Source organism: Alosa pseudoharengus, unplaced genomic scaffold (genome assembly GCF_046254945.1).
Source record: "Alosa pseudoharengus isolate Yale_2024_CS ecotype anadromous, Long Island Sound unplaced genomic scaffold, YU_APseudo_1.1 YU_APseudo_1.1_scf_24, whole genome shotgun sequence".
NCBI lineage: Eukaryota > Metazoa > Chordata > Actinopteri > Clupeiformes > Clupeidae > Alosa > Alosa pseudoharengus.
Window position 1 is genome coordinate 5,945,254 of NW_027468689.1, and position 12,452 is coordinate 5,957,705.

At 42.8% G+C, this 12,452-nt stretch overlaps 2 protein-coding genes across 3 annotated transcripts in view; one reads left to right on the forward strand and one right to left on the reverse strand.

Annotated features, from left to right (window-relative positions):
- Positions 1-236: 236 nt before the first annotated feature.
- LOC143142198 (serine protease inhibitor Kazal-type 1-like) lies at positions 237-8,793 on the forward strand. Of its 2 annotated transcripts, none has more exons than XM_076302949.1 (4): positions 237-360; positions 694-809; positions 8,360-8,469; positions 8,670-8,793. In XM_076302949.1, the coding sequence occupies exons 1-4, from the start codon at positions 312-314 to the stop codon at positions 8,707-8,709; spliced, it is 315 nt and encodes a 104-aa protein (XP_076159064.1). In that variant the 5' UTR covers positions 237-311; the 3' UTR covers positions 8,710-8,793. The 2 variants fall into 2 exon arrangements, with proteins under 2 accessions (XP_076159064.1, XP_076159063.1); XM_076302948.1 differs by lacking the exons at positions 8,360-8,469; positions 8,670-8,793 and adding exons at positions 1,046-1,155; positions 1,356-1,486 and having other exon boundaries at positions 243-360.
- The window catches only part of mrps9 (mitochondrial ribosomal protein S9), a 16,159-nt gene continuing 12,497 nt past the window's right edge, over positions 8,791-12,452 (reverse strand). Inside the window, exons 10-11 of the mRNA XM_076302947.1 lie at positions 10,913-11,082; positions 8,791-9,914 (exon numbers count right to left, since the gene is read on the reverse strand). Of these exons, the coding sequence (XP_076159062.1) occupies positions 9,823-9,914; positions 10,913-11,082 (262 nt within the window). The 3' untranslated portion in view covers positions 8,791-9,822. The remainder of the gene's footprint in view (positions 9,915-10,912; positions 11,083-12,452) is intronic.

The following is a 12,452-nucleotide window of genomic DNA, read 5'->3' on the forward strand; positions in this document are numbered from 1 at the left end:
GAAATCACGACTAGACTACTAGATTCCAATAGAGCTTGGGGCCCTGGTACATGTTTTATGTTGATGGTATTGTGGACAAGGGACCTCTATGCTGTGTCTTATTCCCACTATGAGAGGTGCACCATCGAGAGAATCCTCACCAGCTGTGTCACAGTATGATATGGCAACTTCTCTCTCTCTCTCTCTCATACACAAGATGTCCACTGAGGGGTGTGAGCAGAAAGTAAGAGATGAGGAGGCTATTTAAGGGCAGCTGGGGGACAAAGTTTCCATACTGTTGAGACGACACTGCTGTTCCTTCTGAAGGCACCATGAAGCTCAGCATCACCATCACCCTCTGTGGTCTACTTTACTTCGCTGGTAAATACTCTTGCGCTCTCTTTCTCTCTCTCTCACCCTCTTCGTTCTACTTCTCTGGTAAATACTCTTGCGCTCTTTCTCTCTCTCTCTCCGTCTATGCTCTACTTTACTTCTCAATACTCTTCCACTCTCTATCTCTGTCTATTTTCTTTCACCTTTTTTTTCTTTTTGCTAGCTGTGATTTTAAATATGTAATGTAATACACAGCCCGAATTCAGAAAAAGTTGGGACACTTTGTAAAACGTGTTGTATAAAATGTGTTGTATAAAGTAATGACCCATTCTCTCTCTCTCTTTTCTCCCTCACCCCAACTCCTCTCTCATTGCAAACCAGCTCCTGCTTTCTCCAACTGTGTGAATATAGCTTACGGACATTTCTCCGACTCAAATTTCTTTGGTCGACTGAGGCGTTCGTCTTCAGAACCAACCGAAAAGGAAACCGACCTAAAAGTAAATGTCCATTTTAGATTTTATTCTCTTACCACCTTGTTATGTGTATAACGGTAGCCAGCGGGTAAACCTCCCTCTCTACGCATTGAGGGACGTGCAGGTGACAGACGCTAGCCTAGTTGTTGCAGGTTCGAGCCAGAGCAGATGCTAGGCTAAACCATGGCGTCCAAACAAACTGCAGGTTATATACGAGCATATGTACAGTGTGTGTATAATATTCTCTTCTGTCTGTTCAGACTGTCTGTGAGGGGTACTTCGCAGGCTTGTTGGAGTGCGACTACCAACCTCTCTGTGCCACTGATGGCAGAACCTACGACAATGTTTGCGCTCTCTGCGAGAAAATAAAGTAAGTCAGTCCATAGAGCAGGCTTGGCCTATAGCCTTCTCTTCCCCGCTAGCATCCTCCTATCAGGGGGAGAGATGTATCTTGAGTATGCTGGCGTTGGAGATTTTATCAGTTCTGAGGAGGTCAGAGTTCCGTGGGCTCTATCAGGAAGGGACACAACACATGCACTGACACATTTCCCTTTTCACTCTCATCCACAGAAGCAACACCCCTGAGATCCGTCATGATAGGAAATGTTGAAGGAGCTGAGAGAAGAGCTGCAGAGCTGCAGTCTACAGTCGGTCAGGAAGACTCCAGAGTCAGTTTGACACAATAAAGAATTTCAGCATCACTTCCACTGCGTTTTTATTGCTTTCTTATTCATTTGGCTGCCACTTTGAGCCAAAGCGACTTATGGCCTCCTTACACCAAACAACTGTAAGGTGGCCATTACATATGTCCTTTGGAATTAAAATAGCCCCACATCATCACATACCCTTCACCATATCTCAAACCAGCTGTAAAGGCTAACTGAAATAAAACCATGGCAATAGGTATGGTGAAGAGTATGTGGTGATGTGGGCCTATTTTAATTCCAAAGGCCAAGGGAACTTTATCAGAATGCATAGTATCCTGGATCCATGACATAACTGGCCTTTAAAAATACAAATCTGCCTGCCTCTATGGGAATTTAACATAGGGGTATGTAGGCTATACTTATGAGCCCCTGTATTTTAAGGAGCACAACTGTATCAATTCTCCGACAACACCGAACATTTGCTTAGCATAAACAACTGTCATTCACTTACATGGCGAAGAACTGTCTCTTGGTGTGAGAAAGACATTCATAACGATCTTCGTCTAATTAAGGGGGCCCGACAGGTTTCACAAAATAGTTTGTTCGGGGTACTTTAGCCACATCCAGTTAAAAAAAAAAACCTAGCTTCTAACCTCCTACTCTAAAATCCTGGACCCAGTGTCCGTTTTGCTTTTTCTGTTGATTGGAATGTCCCTTTGTGTCCCCGAGCTTAATGCTTCATCAAAAGTGATATACTGCCATCTACTGGCACCATTACGCCAACACTTTTGTCTAAGAAAACAGATATACATTTTATTGAAACATTTGAAGCATAGCTGAGAGCATTAACACATGTGGTAATATAATCATCTGAAGAGTATGGATGGGATGCACTGGGAGTCTCTGGGTGCATTGTGTGGTCACCCATAGTGGTGTCCACAACAGAGATAGAGGATTTTAAGCGTTTTAAGCTTTTCTTCAGTCAGTCAGGCATCAACCCGGCCAGCTGGTCATCTCTAGTTACCTTCTCTCCCACACACACACACACACACACACACCATCTTCCCCCCTGTGGTCAGGTCCCCCTCTGCTCAGCGGTTCTTCCAGGTGAACTTCTTCCTGGCTTTGGCCTGGCCAGGCTTCTTGCGCTCCTTCACCCGTGGGTCAGCGGTGAGCAGGCCGGCTGCAGAGTAAAGAGCAGTAGTCAACAACAACAACAACAACACATATCAAAGCAACTTGTTTGTTTAACTATATCTACCGTAAAACGTAAAATAAAAGCCGAGTCCCAAATAGACGCTTGTCTCTTTTACACGCCTGGTGTGGCTACAGGTTTGGATAAATAAAGGCCAGTCTCAAATAGAAGCCTGGTCTGTTTTTTAGTTTCGTGCTGTATTTAATCTCCTATAACCCGCCAGATCGTCTGTTTAAGCCAGTTCTATGGTGCATATAGATGCCTGATTTTTTTTTTTTAGAAGTTTTACGGTAATTAAGATTTTAGTAATTGCTAGTTGTATATTTTACTGTTGACAGTATTGTTATCATCATCATCATTATTATCATGATTATTATTAGTATTATTAGCATTATTATTATTAGCATAATAATAATAAAAAGATGATGTGAGCCCAAGTTAAATATAAGAGTTTCCCTTTAAAGTGTGTATAGAGCCAGATATGCTAGTCCCATAGCATGGTATGATGCCCACAGTGACCCAATGGCTAATGTTCTTATCTCCAAAAACAAATTCTTGATGGTTATCTGTAAAGCAGTTGCTATAACCTGACATTTCAACATGTGTGCTGGTGTTGCATAATACTGTTGCTTAATGCTGACCATATCTAATACACGTTGCACAAGGATGACACAGTACCATTGTTTTTCATTTTGATCCGTCGCCCACCTGCCGCACCCGGTCCCCCGAAAGGAGGGTAGGGCCGACAGTTTTCTGTGAATATCTCGAAAACTGTAGGATCTAGGTTGACCACATTTTTTGTTGGTCTCAAGGGGCAATCTCACCCCACCCCATAACTCCTTTATGGTATAGCGCCACCTCATTAGAAATGTAAAAGCAAAAAATAAGGCATTGTAATCCTAAGTATCTGTGGCTGACAGGTTCAAAACTGTACAAAATTTGAAGTGTAGGATCATTATGACACCCTTTAAATGCATGCCAAGTTTCGTGGAATTCTGTTGGGGGGGGGGGGCATACAATAAATTAATTTATGTGTACATTTGTTTTTTTTTTAAGTTTGGAAGTTTGGTATGGATGGTGAAATACTGACCAACTTCTACCGCAGTACCATTGAGAGTATCCTGACTGACAACATCACAGCATGGTATGGTAACAGCACCGCCCATGACCGCAAAGCTCTGCAAAGGGTGGTCAGCGCAGCGCATTTTAAGGCCAGATTTACCTACAGTACTAGGCTATTCAGGACCTTTATAGCCAGCGCTGCAAGAGAAAGACCAAGCAGATCCTCGCTGACCCCAGCCATCCCAGCCATAGTCTCTTCACCTACCTACTATCTGGTAGAACGCACAAGAGCCTGAACCAGCAGATACAGACGCAGATTCTATCCACAAGCTACCAGGATTCTGAACTGTGATACTCCTCCTCATACCTAATTTCATCAACCTCTCAATACCGCCTCAGGGTTTTTTCTTGTACTTGCACTTGCCACTTCTTCACTTCTTAAATGTCAATTGAGTCAATGGCCTCCTTGCCAGACTGACGATAGGTTCGTCTGCGTTCTCCCAGGCTAGGATATGCCATGCGATGAAGAAATAGATTTGGAAGAAAGACAGTAGAAAATAACTGAAGTGTACTCACATACAAACAGCATGTGAAGCATGTGAAGCACACATCCACCTACACACATGCATTTATTCACACCTTCATATGTATGTGCTGTATATAAATGCTTATTATACGGCTCCTCACAATGCTAGTAGAACGCTCCATAGACTTGAATGGGATTTCCCAACTTTCTACGGTAAATTATTTTCAAGCCGCTGCAAACATATAATTACTGCTGTCAATGTCTGGTGCGTCGGGGTCCTGTTTGCCCCGTTGGGACATATTTTCCCATAATGACCAGCGTTCTATACATTATCCCTTACACATCACATGTGCCCGTGTGTATGTGTGTGTGATAGAGGGATCAGTGCTGTGAAAAAGCATGATGGCCCCTATGAATAACTAAAAATGTATTTGATGGACTTGTTTTCTTACATGGTCAGATCAGTGGTCTAAAAGTGTGTCTCTACTCACAGTAACGGTGTGTGAAGATTATTGTGACATGAGCCCAGAGCTCTTTCACAATTGTCAAACGTTTGAGCTGTCATCATGAGGCTTGCAGACTTTCAGATGCTTACAGAGTTTCGGTCTATCATCCCCTTTACTTGATTTTCCATTAGAGATGTGCATGCCATGTTAATAGATAAGGTTACTGTGTAATTCCCAAACCAGGAGAACAAATAGATGAACTTGCATTATTGAAATAACTTGTCACCTGAAAAAGGAAATATGTTGATTAATCTTTGAATACCGTGGACAATATCTAAACACTTATTTGGTTCTGATGTCCGGAGGGCAATTGACTTACTTTGGTGAAAGAAAATTCTACAAGAGATTACTGTAGGTGTTGCACTGAAAAACATGTGAAAAATTGACAAATTAAACCACATCATATTTGAATAAACTGGTCATGCTGTCATTGTGTTGAGCTAAGAAATTGAATGATAGCTACAGTATTTGAATGAATGATATGAACGGATGTTAGATATTTGGGGTATGGTATAACAATATGATCCAAAACCCAAAATCACATCAGCTGGCAATTGACTGAGTAATGTTGACATCAAGCTTAGCGTAGTGTTCCCAACTGGTTTTCTATGTTACACTTTGTCCTATAGTCTAGTCGTGATCCCCATAGGCCCAATAGTAAACCCAGAAATGTTGAGTACCCTAAAGTTTTATTGCAGAAATGTCATCTATAGGCCTAGTGGGTGGAATTCAACTTGGTTGCCTAAAGTTGCACTTTGGGCAATTTGCATAATTAGCATAAATAGGCAATTAAGACGAGGCAGTACAGGTGAATAGGGTAAAAAATTTAAATAATAGATATCACCATGACACTTTCTGAGTTGATTACTTATGTTAAGATGAGAAAAAAATGTATTGCATGTTTTTTATATTTTAATGTTTACATATGGAAATGAGGCCCTATCTCATTAAAAATGCTCTAATTTGCATACACACAAAAGCAGATAGTGTGATAAAGCCAGGCTCAAAATTGTTTTTCCAAGGTAAACACGTATACTTGGGAGGGGGGGTGAGTTGATGAAAACCTTTAAGAAACTTGGTAAGGAGGCAGTGTTGACCTATGATTAAGAAATTAAGTGTGCCATGCAAAACTAGAAAAGCACTCAGAGAGTGCAGACCTCCGCCAAGCGAAAACATAACCGCCTCCTGGATCCAGACGGTGATCCGGATCACTCCCAAACGTTTTGAGTTATCTTGCAAACAAACAGATGAACAGACACACAGACAAACAAACAAACAAACTATAAACAGCGCGCACACACACACACACACACACACACACACACACACACATATTTAACAACAACCACACAATCCCACTCAATAGCCTTCACCATCTTCATCATTTCTTTCCTCATTCCCTTTTGTCTCATCATCTTCTTGATCTTTATCTGAATGTATTGTGAATGGGTTGCAGCAGTGGACCTCACCCCCTTCACACTTGCAATAGTCAGTGCAACTGAGACTTGCAGCATGGCAGCTGCAGTTTCCTTTGCTGCAGGCTTTCAATGTGCTGCAGCTACAGCTGGTGACATCAAGCAAATTTACAGGAGCCACTGCCTGAATGGCAAGAACGGGCATGACAGCCCCTTCACTAGCAACCTCCCACCCAAACTGTGTGATCAAGATCAAGAAGATGATGAGACTAAAGGGAATGAGGAAAGAAATGATGAAGATGGTGAAGGCTATTGAGTGGGATTGTGTGGTTTTTGTTAAATATGTGTGTGTGTGCGCGTGTGTGCATACTAGTTATATAGTTTACAGTGTGTGTGTGTGTGTGTGTGCGTGCGCGTGTTGCATGTTCTATATAGTTCTTGTATATAGTTATTGTGCATTTGTGTACGTGTGCATGCTGGATATAGTTATTTTGCATATTGCATATAGTTATTGTGGGTTTGTGTGTGTGCGTGCTGTTATATAGTTATTACCTCCGCCAAGGAGGTTATGTTTTCATCGGGGTTTGTTTGTCTGTTTGTTTGTTTGTTTGTCTGTGTGTCTGTTAATCTGTTTGTTCGCAAGATAACTCAAAAAGTTTGGGAGTGATCCGGATCACCGTCTGGATCCAGGAGGCGGTTATGTTTTCGCTTGGCGGAGGTCTGCACTCTCGGAGTGCTTTTCTAGTTTTACATGGCACACTTAATTTCTTAATCTGTCTGTCCATAGGTCAACACTGCCTCCTTTCCAAGTTTCTTAAAGGTTTTCACCAACTCACCCCCCCCCCCCCCCAAGTATACGTGTTTACCTTGGAAAAACAATTTTGAGCCTGGCTCACACTATCTGCTTTTGTGTGTATGCAAATTAGAGCATTTTTAATGAGATAGGGCCTCATTTGCATATGTAAACATTAAAATATAAAAAACATGCAATACATTTTTTTCTCATCTTAACATAAGTAATCAACTCAGAAAGTTTCATGGTGATATCTATTATTTAATTTTTTTACCCTATTCACCTGTACTGCCTCGCCTTAATTGCCTATTTATGCTAATTATGCAAATTGCCCAAAGTGCAACTTTAGGCAACCAAGTTGAATTCCACCCACTAGACCTATAGATGACATTTCTGCAATAAAACTTTAGGGTACTCAACATTTCTGGGTTCATGAAATCACGACTAGACTACTAGATTCCAATAGAGCTTGGGGCCCTGGTACATGTTTTATGTTGATGGTATTGTGGACAAGGGACCTCTATGCTGTGTCTTATTCCCACTATGAGAGGTGCACCATCGAGAGAATCCTTACCAGCTGTGTCACAGTATGATATGGCAACTTCTCTCTCTCTCTCTCTCATACACAAGATGTCCACTGAGGGGTGTGAGCAGAAAGTAAGAGATGAGGAGGCTATTTAAGGGCAGCTGGGGGACAAAGTTTCCATACTGTTGAGACGACACTGCTGTTCCTTCTGAAGGCACCATGAAGCTCAGCATCACCATCACCCTCTGTGGTCTACTTTACTTCGCTGGTAAATACTCTTGTGCTCTCTTTCTCTCTCTCTCACCCTCTACGCTCTACTTCTCTGGTAAATACTCTTGCGCTCTTTCTCTCTCTCTCTCCGTCTATGCTCTACTTTACTTCTCAATACTCTTCCACTCTCTATCTCTGTCTATTTTCTTTCACCTTTTTTTTCTTTTTGCTAGCTGTGATTTTAAATATGTAATGTAATACACAGCCCGAATTCAGAAAAAGTTGGGACACTTTGTAAAACGTGTTGTATAAAATGTGTTGTATAAAGTAATGACCCATTCTCTCTCTCTCTTTTCTCCCTCACCCCAACTCCTCTCTCATTGCAAACCAGCTCCTGCTTTCTCCAACTGTGTGAATATAGGTTACGGACATTTCTCCAACTCAACTCCGACCTAAAAGTAAATGTCCATTTTAGATTTTATTCTCTTACCACCTTGTTATGTGTATAACGGTAGCCAGCGGGTAAACCTCCCTCTCTACGCATTGAGGGACGTGCAGGTGACAGACGCTAGCCTAGTTGTTGCAGGTTCGAGCCAGAGCAGATGCTAGGCTAAACCATGGCGCCCAAACAAACTGCAGGTTATATACGAGCATATGTACAGTGTGTGTATAATATTCTCTTCTGTCTGTTCAGACTGTCTGTGAGGCGTACTTCGCAGGCTTGTTGGAGTGCGACTACCAACCTCTCTGTGCCACTGATGGCAGAACCTACGACAATGTTTGTGCTCTCTGCGAGAAAATAAAGTAAGTCAGTCCATAGAGCAGGCTTGGCCTATAGCCTTCTCTTCCCCGCTAGCATCCTCCTATCAGGGGGAGAGATGTATCTTGAGTATGCTGGCGGTGGAGATTTTATCAGTTCTGAGGAGGTCAGAGTTCCGTGGGCTCTATCAGGAAGGGACACAACACATGCACTGACACATTTCCCTTTTCACTCTCATCCACAGAAGCAACACCCCTGAGATCCGTCATGATGGGAAATGTTGAAGGAGCTGAGAGAAGAGCTGCAGAGCTACAGTCGGTCAGGAAGACTCCAGAGTCAGTTTGACACAATAAAGAATTTCAGCATCACTTCCACTGCGTTTTTATTGCTTTCTTATTCATTTGGCTGCCACTTTGAGCCAAAGCGACTTATGGCCTCCTTACACCAAACAACTGTAAGGTGGCCATTACATATGTCCTTTGGAATTAAAATAGCCCCACATCATCACATACCCTTCACCATATCTCAAACCAGCTATAAAGGCTAACTGAAATAAAACCATGGCAATAGGTATGGTGAAGAGTATGTGGTGATGTGGGCCTATTTTAATTCCAAAGGCCAAGGGAACTTTATCAGAATGCATAGTATCCTGGATCCATGACATAACTGGCCTTTAAAAATACAAATCTGCCTGCCTCTATGGGAATTTAACATAGGGGTATGTAGGCTATACTTATGAGCCCCTGTATTTTAAGGAGCACAACTGTATCAATTCTCCGACAACACCGAACATTTGCTTAGCATAAACAACTGTCATTCACTTACATGGCGAAGAACTGTCTCTTGGTGTGAGAAAGACATTCATAACGATCTTCGTCTAATTAAGGGGGCCCGACAGGTTTCACAAAATAGTTTGTTCGGGGTACTTTAGCCACATCCAGTTAAAAAAAAAACCCTAGCTTCTAACCTCCTACTCTAAAATCCTGGACCCAGTGTCCGTTTCGCTTTTTCTGTTGATTGGAATGTCCCTTTGTGTCCCCGAGCTTAATGCTTCATCAAAAGTGATATACTGCCATCTACTGGCACCATTACGCCAACACTTTTGTCTAAGAAAACAGATATACATTTTATTGAAACATTTGAAGCATAGCTGAGAGCATTAACACATGTGGTAATATAATCATCTGAAGAGTATGGATGGGATGCACTGGGAGTCTCTGGGTGCATTGTGTGGTCACCCATAGTGGTGTCCACAACAGAGATAGAGGATTTGAAGCGTTTTAAGCTTTTCTTCAGTCAGTCAGGCATCAACCCGGCCAGCTGGTCATCTCTAGTTACCTTCTCTCCCACACACACACACACACCATCTTCCCCCCTGTGGTCAGGTCCCCCTCTGCTCAGCGCTTCTTCCAGGTGAACTTCTTCCTGGCTTTGGCCTGGCCAGGCTTCTTGCGCTCCTTCACCCGTGGGTCAGCGGTGAGCAGGCCGGCTGCAGAGTAAAGAGCAGTAGTCAACAACAACAACAACAACACATATCAAAGCAACTTGTTTGTTTAACTATATCTACCGTAAATCGTAAAATAAAAGCCGAGTCCCAAATAGACGCTTGTCTCTTTTACACGCCTGGTGTGGCTACAGGTTTGGATAAATAAAGGCCAGTCTCAAATAGAAGCCTGGTCTGTTTTTTAGTTTCGTGCTGTATTTAATCTCCTATAACCCGCCAGATCGTCTGTTTAAGCCAGTTCTATGGTGCATATAGATGCCTGATTTTTTTTTTTTAGAAGTTTTACGGTAATTAAGATTTTAGTAATTGCTAGTTGTATATTTTACTGTTGACAGTATTGTTATCATCATCATCATTATTATCATGATTATTATTAGTATTATTAGCATTATTATTATTAGCATTACAGTATAAGTAATATAAGCAGTAGTAGGAGTAGTATTAATGATAGACCAAATTGGCTAAGCGATGTACATTGTACATGATGATACGGTGACTAAGATATTGTCTGATAGGCTGTGGATAAGTAGGTGATACGATGACTAAGATATTGTCTGTTTGGCTGTGGATAAGTAGGTGATACGATGGCTGTGGATAAGTAGGTGATACGATGACGAAGATATTGTCTGTTTGGCTGTTGATAAGTAGGTGATACGGTGACTAAAAAATTGTCTGTTTGGCTTTGGATAAGTAGGTGATACGATGACTAAGATATTGTCTGTTTGGCTGTTGATAAGTAGGTGATACGGTGACTAAAATATTGTCTGTTTGGCTTTGGATAAGTAGGTGATACGATGACTAAGATATTGTCTGTTTGGCTGTTGATAAGTAGGTGATACGGTGACTAAAATATTGTCTGTTTGGCTTTGGATAAGTAGGTGATACGGTGACTAAAATATTGTCTGTTTGGCTTTGGATAAGTAGGTGATACGGTGACTAAGATATTGTCTGTTTGGCTGTGGATAAGTAGGTGAAGGTCCCACCTTGTCTCATGTGCTCCACTTTGCCCTCAGGTGAGAAGGTGAGGAGGCAGCGGGCGAGTGCGAGCCGTAGCGCCCCCGCCTGGGCAGAGTGACCCCCGCCACTCACACTACCCTCCACGTCAAAACGGCCTAATGAGTCCGCAAAGTGCAGCGGGAACATCAGCTGCTCCCTTAGATAGTGTGGGAAAGAGAGTGGGAAAGAAGGACAGAGAGGGGGAGAGAGAGAGATGGAAGGAGAGAGAGAAAGGAGGGTAGAGAGGGGGAGAGAGAAAGATAGGAGAGAGGGAAAGAAGGATCAAGAGGGAGAGAGAAAGAGATGGTAAGAGGGAACAAAGATAAAGGACTATTAATATCTTCTGCAATAAAAAAAAACATCAGGAATCCCCCACAGCCTGGTTTCAGTCTAGTGCAGTAAGCTCCACACAAGACCACAGGTGGCAGATCCATAACTACTGGTCCTGAATAAAGCTGGTGTGTGGGAATCTGAAGACCGTTTACTTATGTGCCTACAAACACGTAATCCAGAGGGTGCCGAAAACGTGGCTAGTATATTGTTCAATATACGTGTGTGTGTGTGTGTGTGTGTGTGTGTGTGTGTGTGAGCAGTTTCTGCCCCGCATCTCCCTCTGAATGCACCGCGTGCTGACACAGAAAAAGCCAAAGCGTCCCGCTCTGTCTCCACGGCGATAAGGCGGAGGAGGCAGCATGCGCTTTCTGGCTCAGAGGCAGTCGTCTGTGTAATGAACTTTCCTCCCAGATCAAATAAAACGAGTAGGGAGGAACAACGTGCCAGAGAGAGAGAGAGAGAGGGAAAGAGAGAAAGAAAGAGAGAGAGAGTGGGAGAGAGAAAGAGAGAGAGAGGGAGAGAGAGAGAGGGGGAGAAAGAGAGGGAGAGGGAAAGATCCTCAGAGGGCTGCAGTGCTGGCATGGTTGTGATCTGCATGTTAACTGGGCAACAGTGCTGCCATCTCAGAGAGACAGAGTGGACAGCATCTCTGCCAAATATCCCCACAGTCCAGCACAGTCCAGTCAGGAATACAACAACAACAACACCACAAACCAAGCTCATCTGATGATCTCTTACAGAGGGAGATGAATGGTTTGTGTCAATAGACCTCTGAAGTTCGCCTACAAAAAAGATCCAAAACGGCCATCTTTGCCCATATAAGGAGATCCGGTTGTTAATTGAAGCTAACTACCTATGGCAAATTGCATTGCAAGTTAGCTCTGGAGTAGCAAAAATCTAAGTGTGCCGCCTTCACTTACCGGAGATCACAATATCCACTCGAAGGCAGAGGACAAAAGTGTGTTCAGGAAAACGTCTGCATTTCAGACTTTTTCATCCCCACGAGACTTTAACAGGTGCGATTATTCAAAATCCCCATGTTATTTTTCCATAGGAAAAATCGCCAGATACCGGATGTCAAAGATGGCAGCTTTTTTGTAGGCGAACTTCAGAGGTCTATTAGCTGCAGTGCCATGAACTGGAAGGTTGGAGAACCTTTCACTGAACTGTCCTCTCATAAGGAACTGGACTGGA

Coding starts and splice junctions, on each gene's coding strand:
- LOC143142198 (XM_076302949.1), top strand. CDS start 312: ATGAAGCTCAGCATCACCATCACCCTCTGTGGTCTACTTTACTTCGCT. Junction 361..693: donor TGGTCTACTTTACTTCGCTG/GTAAATACTCTT, acceptor ATTGCAAACCAG/CTCCTGCTTTCTCCAACTGT. Junction 8,470..8,669: donor GCTCTCTGCGAGAAAATAAA/GTAAGTCAGTCC, acceptor TCTCATCCACAG/AAGCAACACCCCTGAGATCC.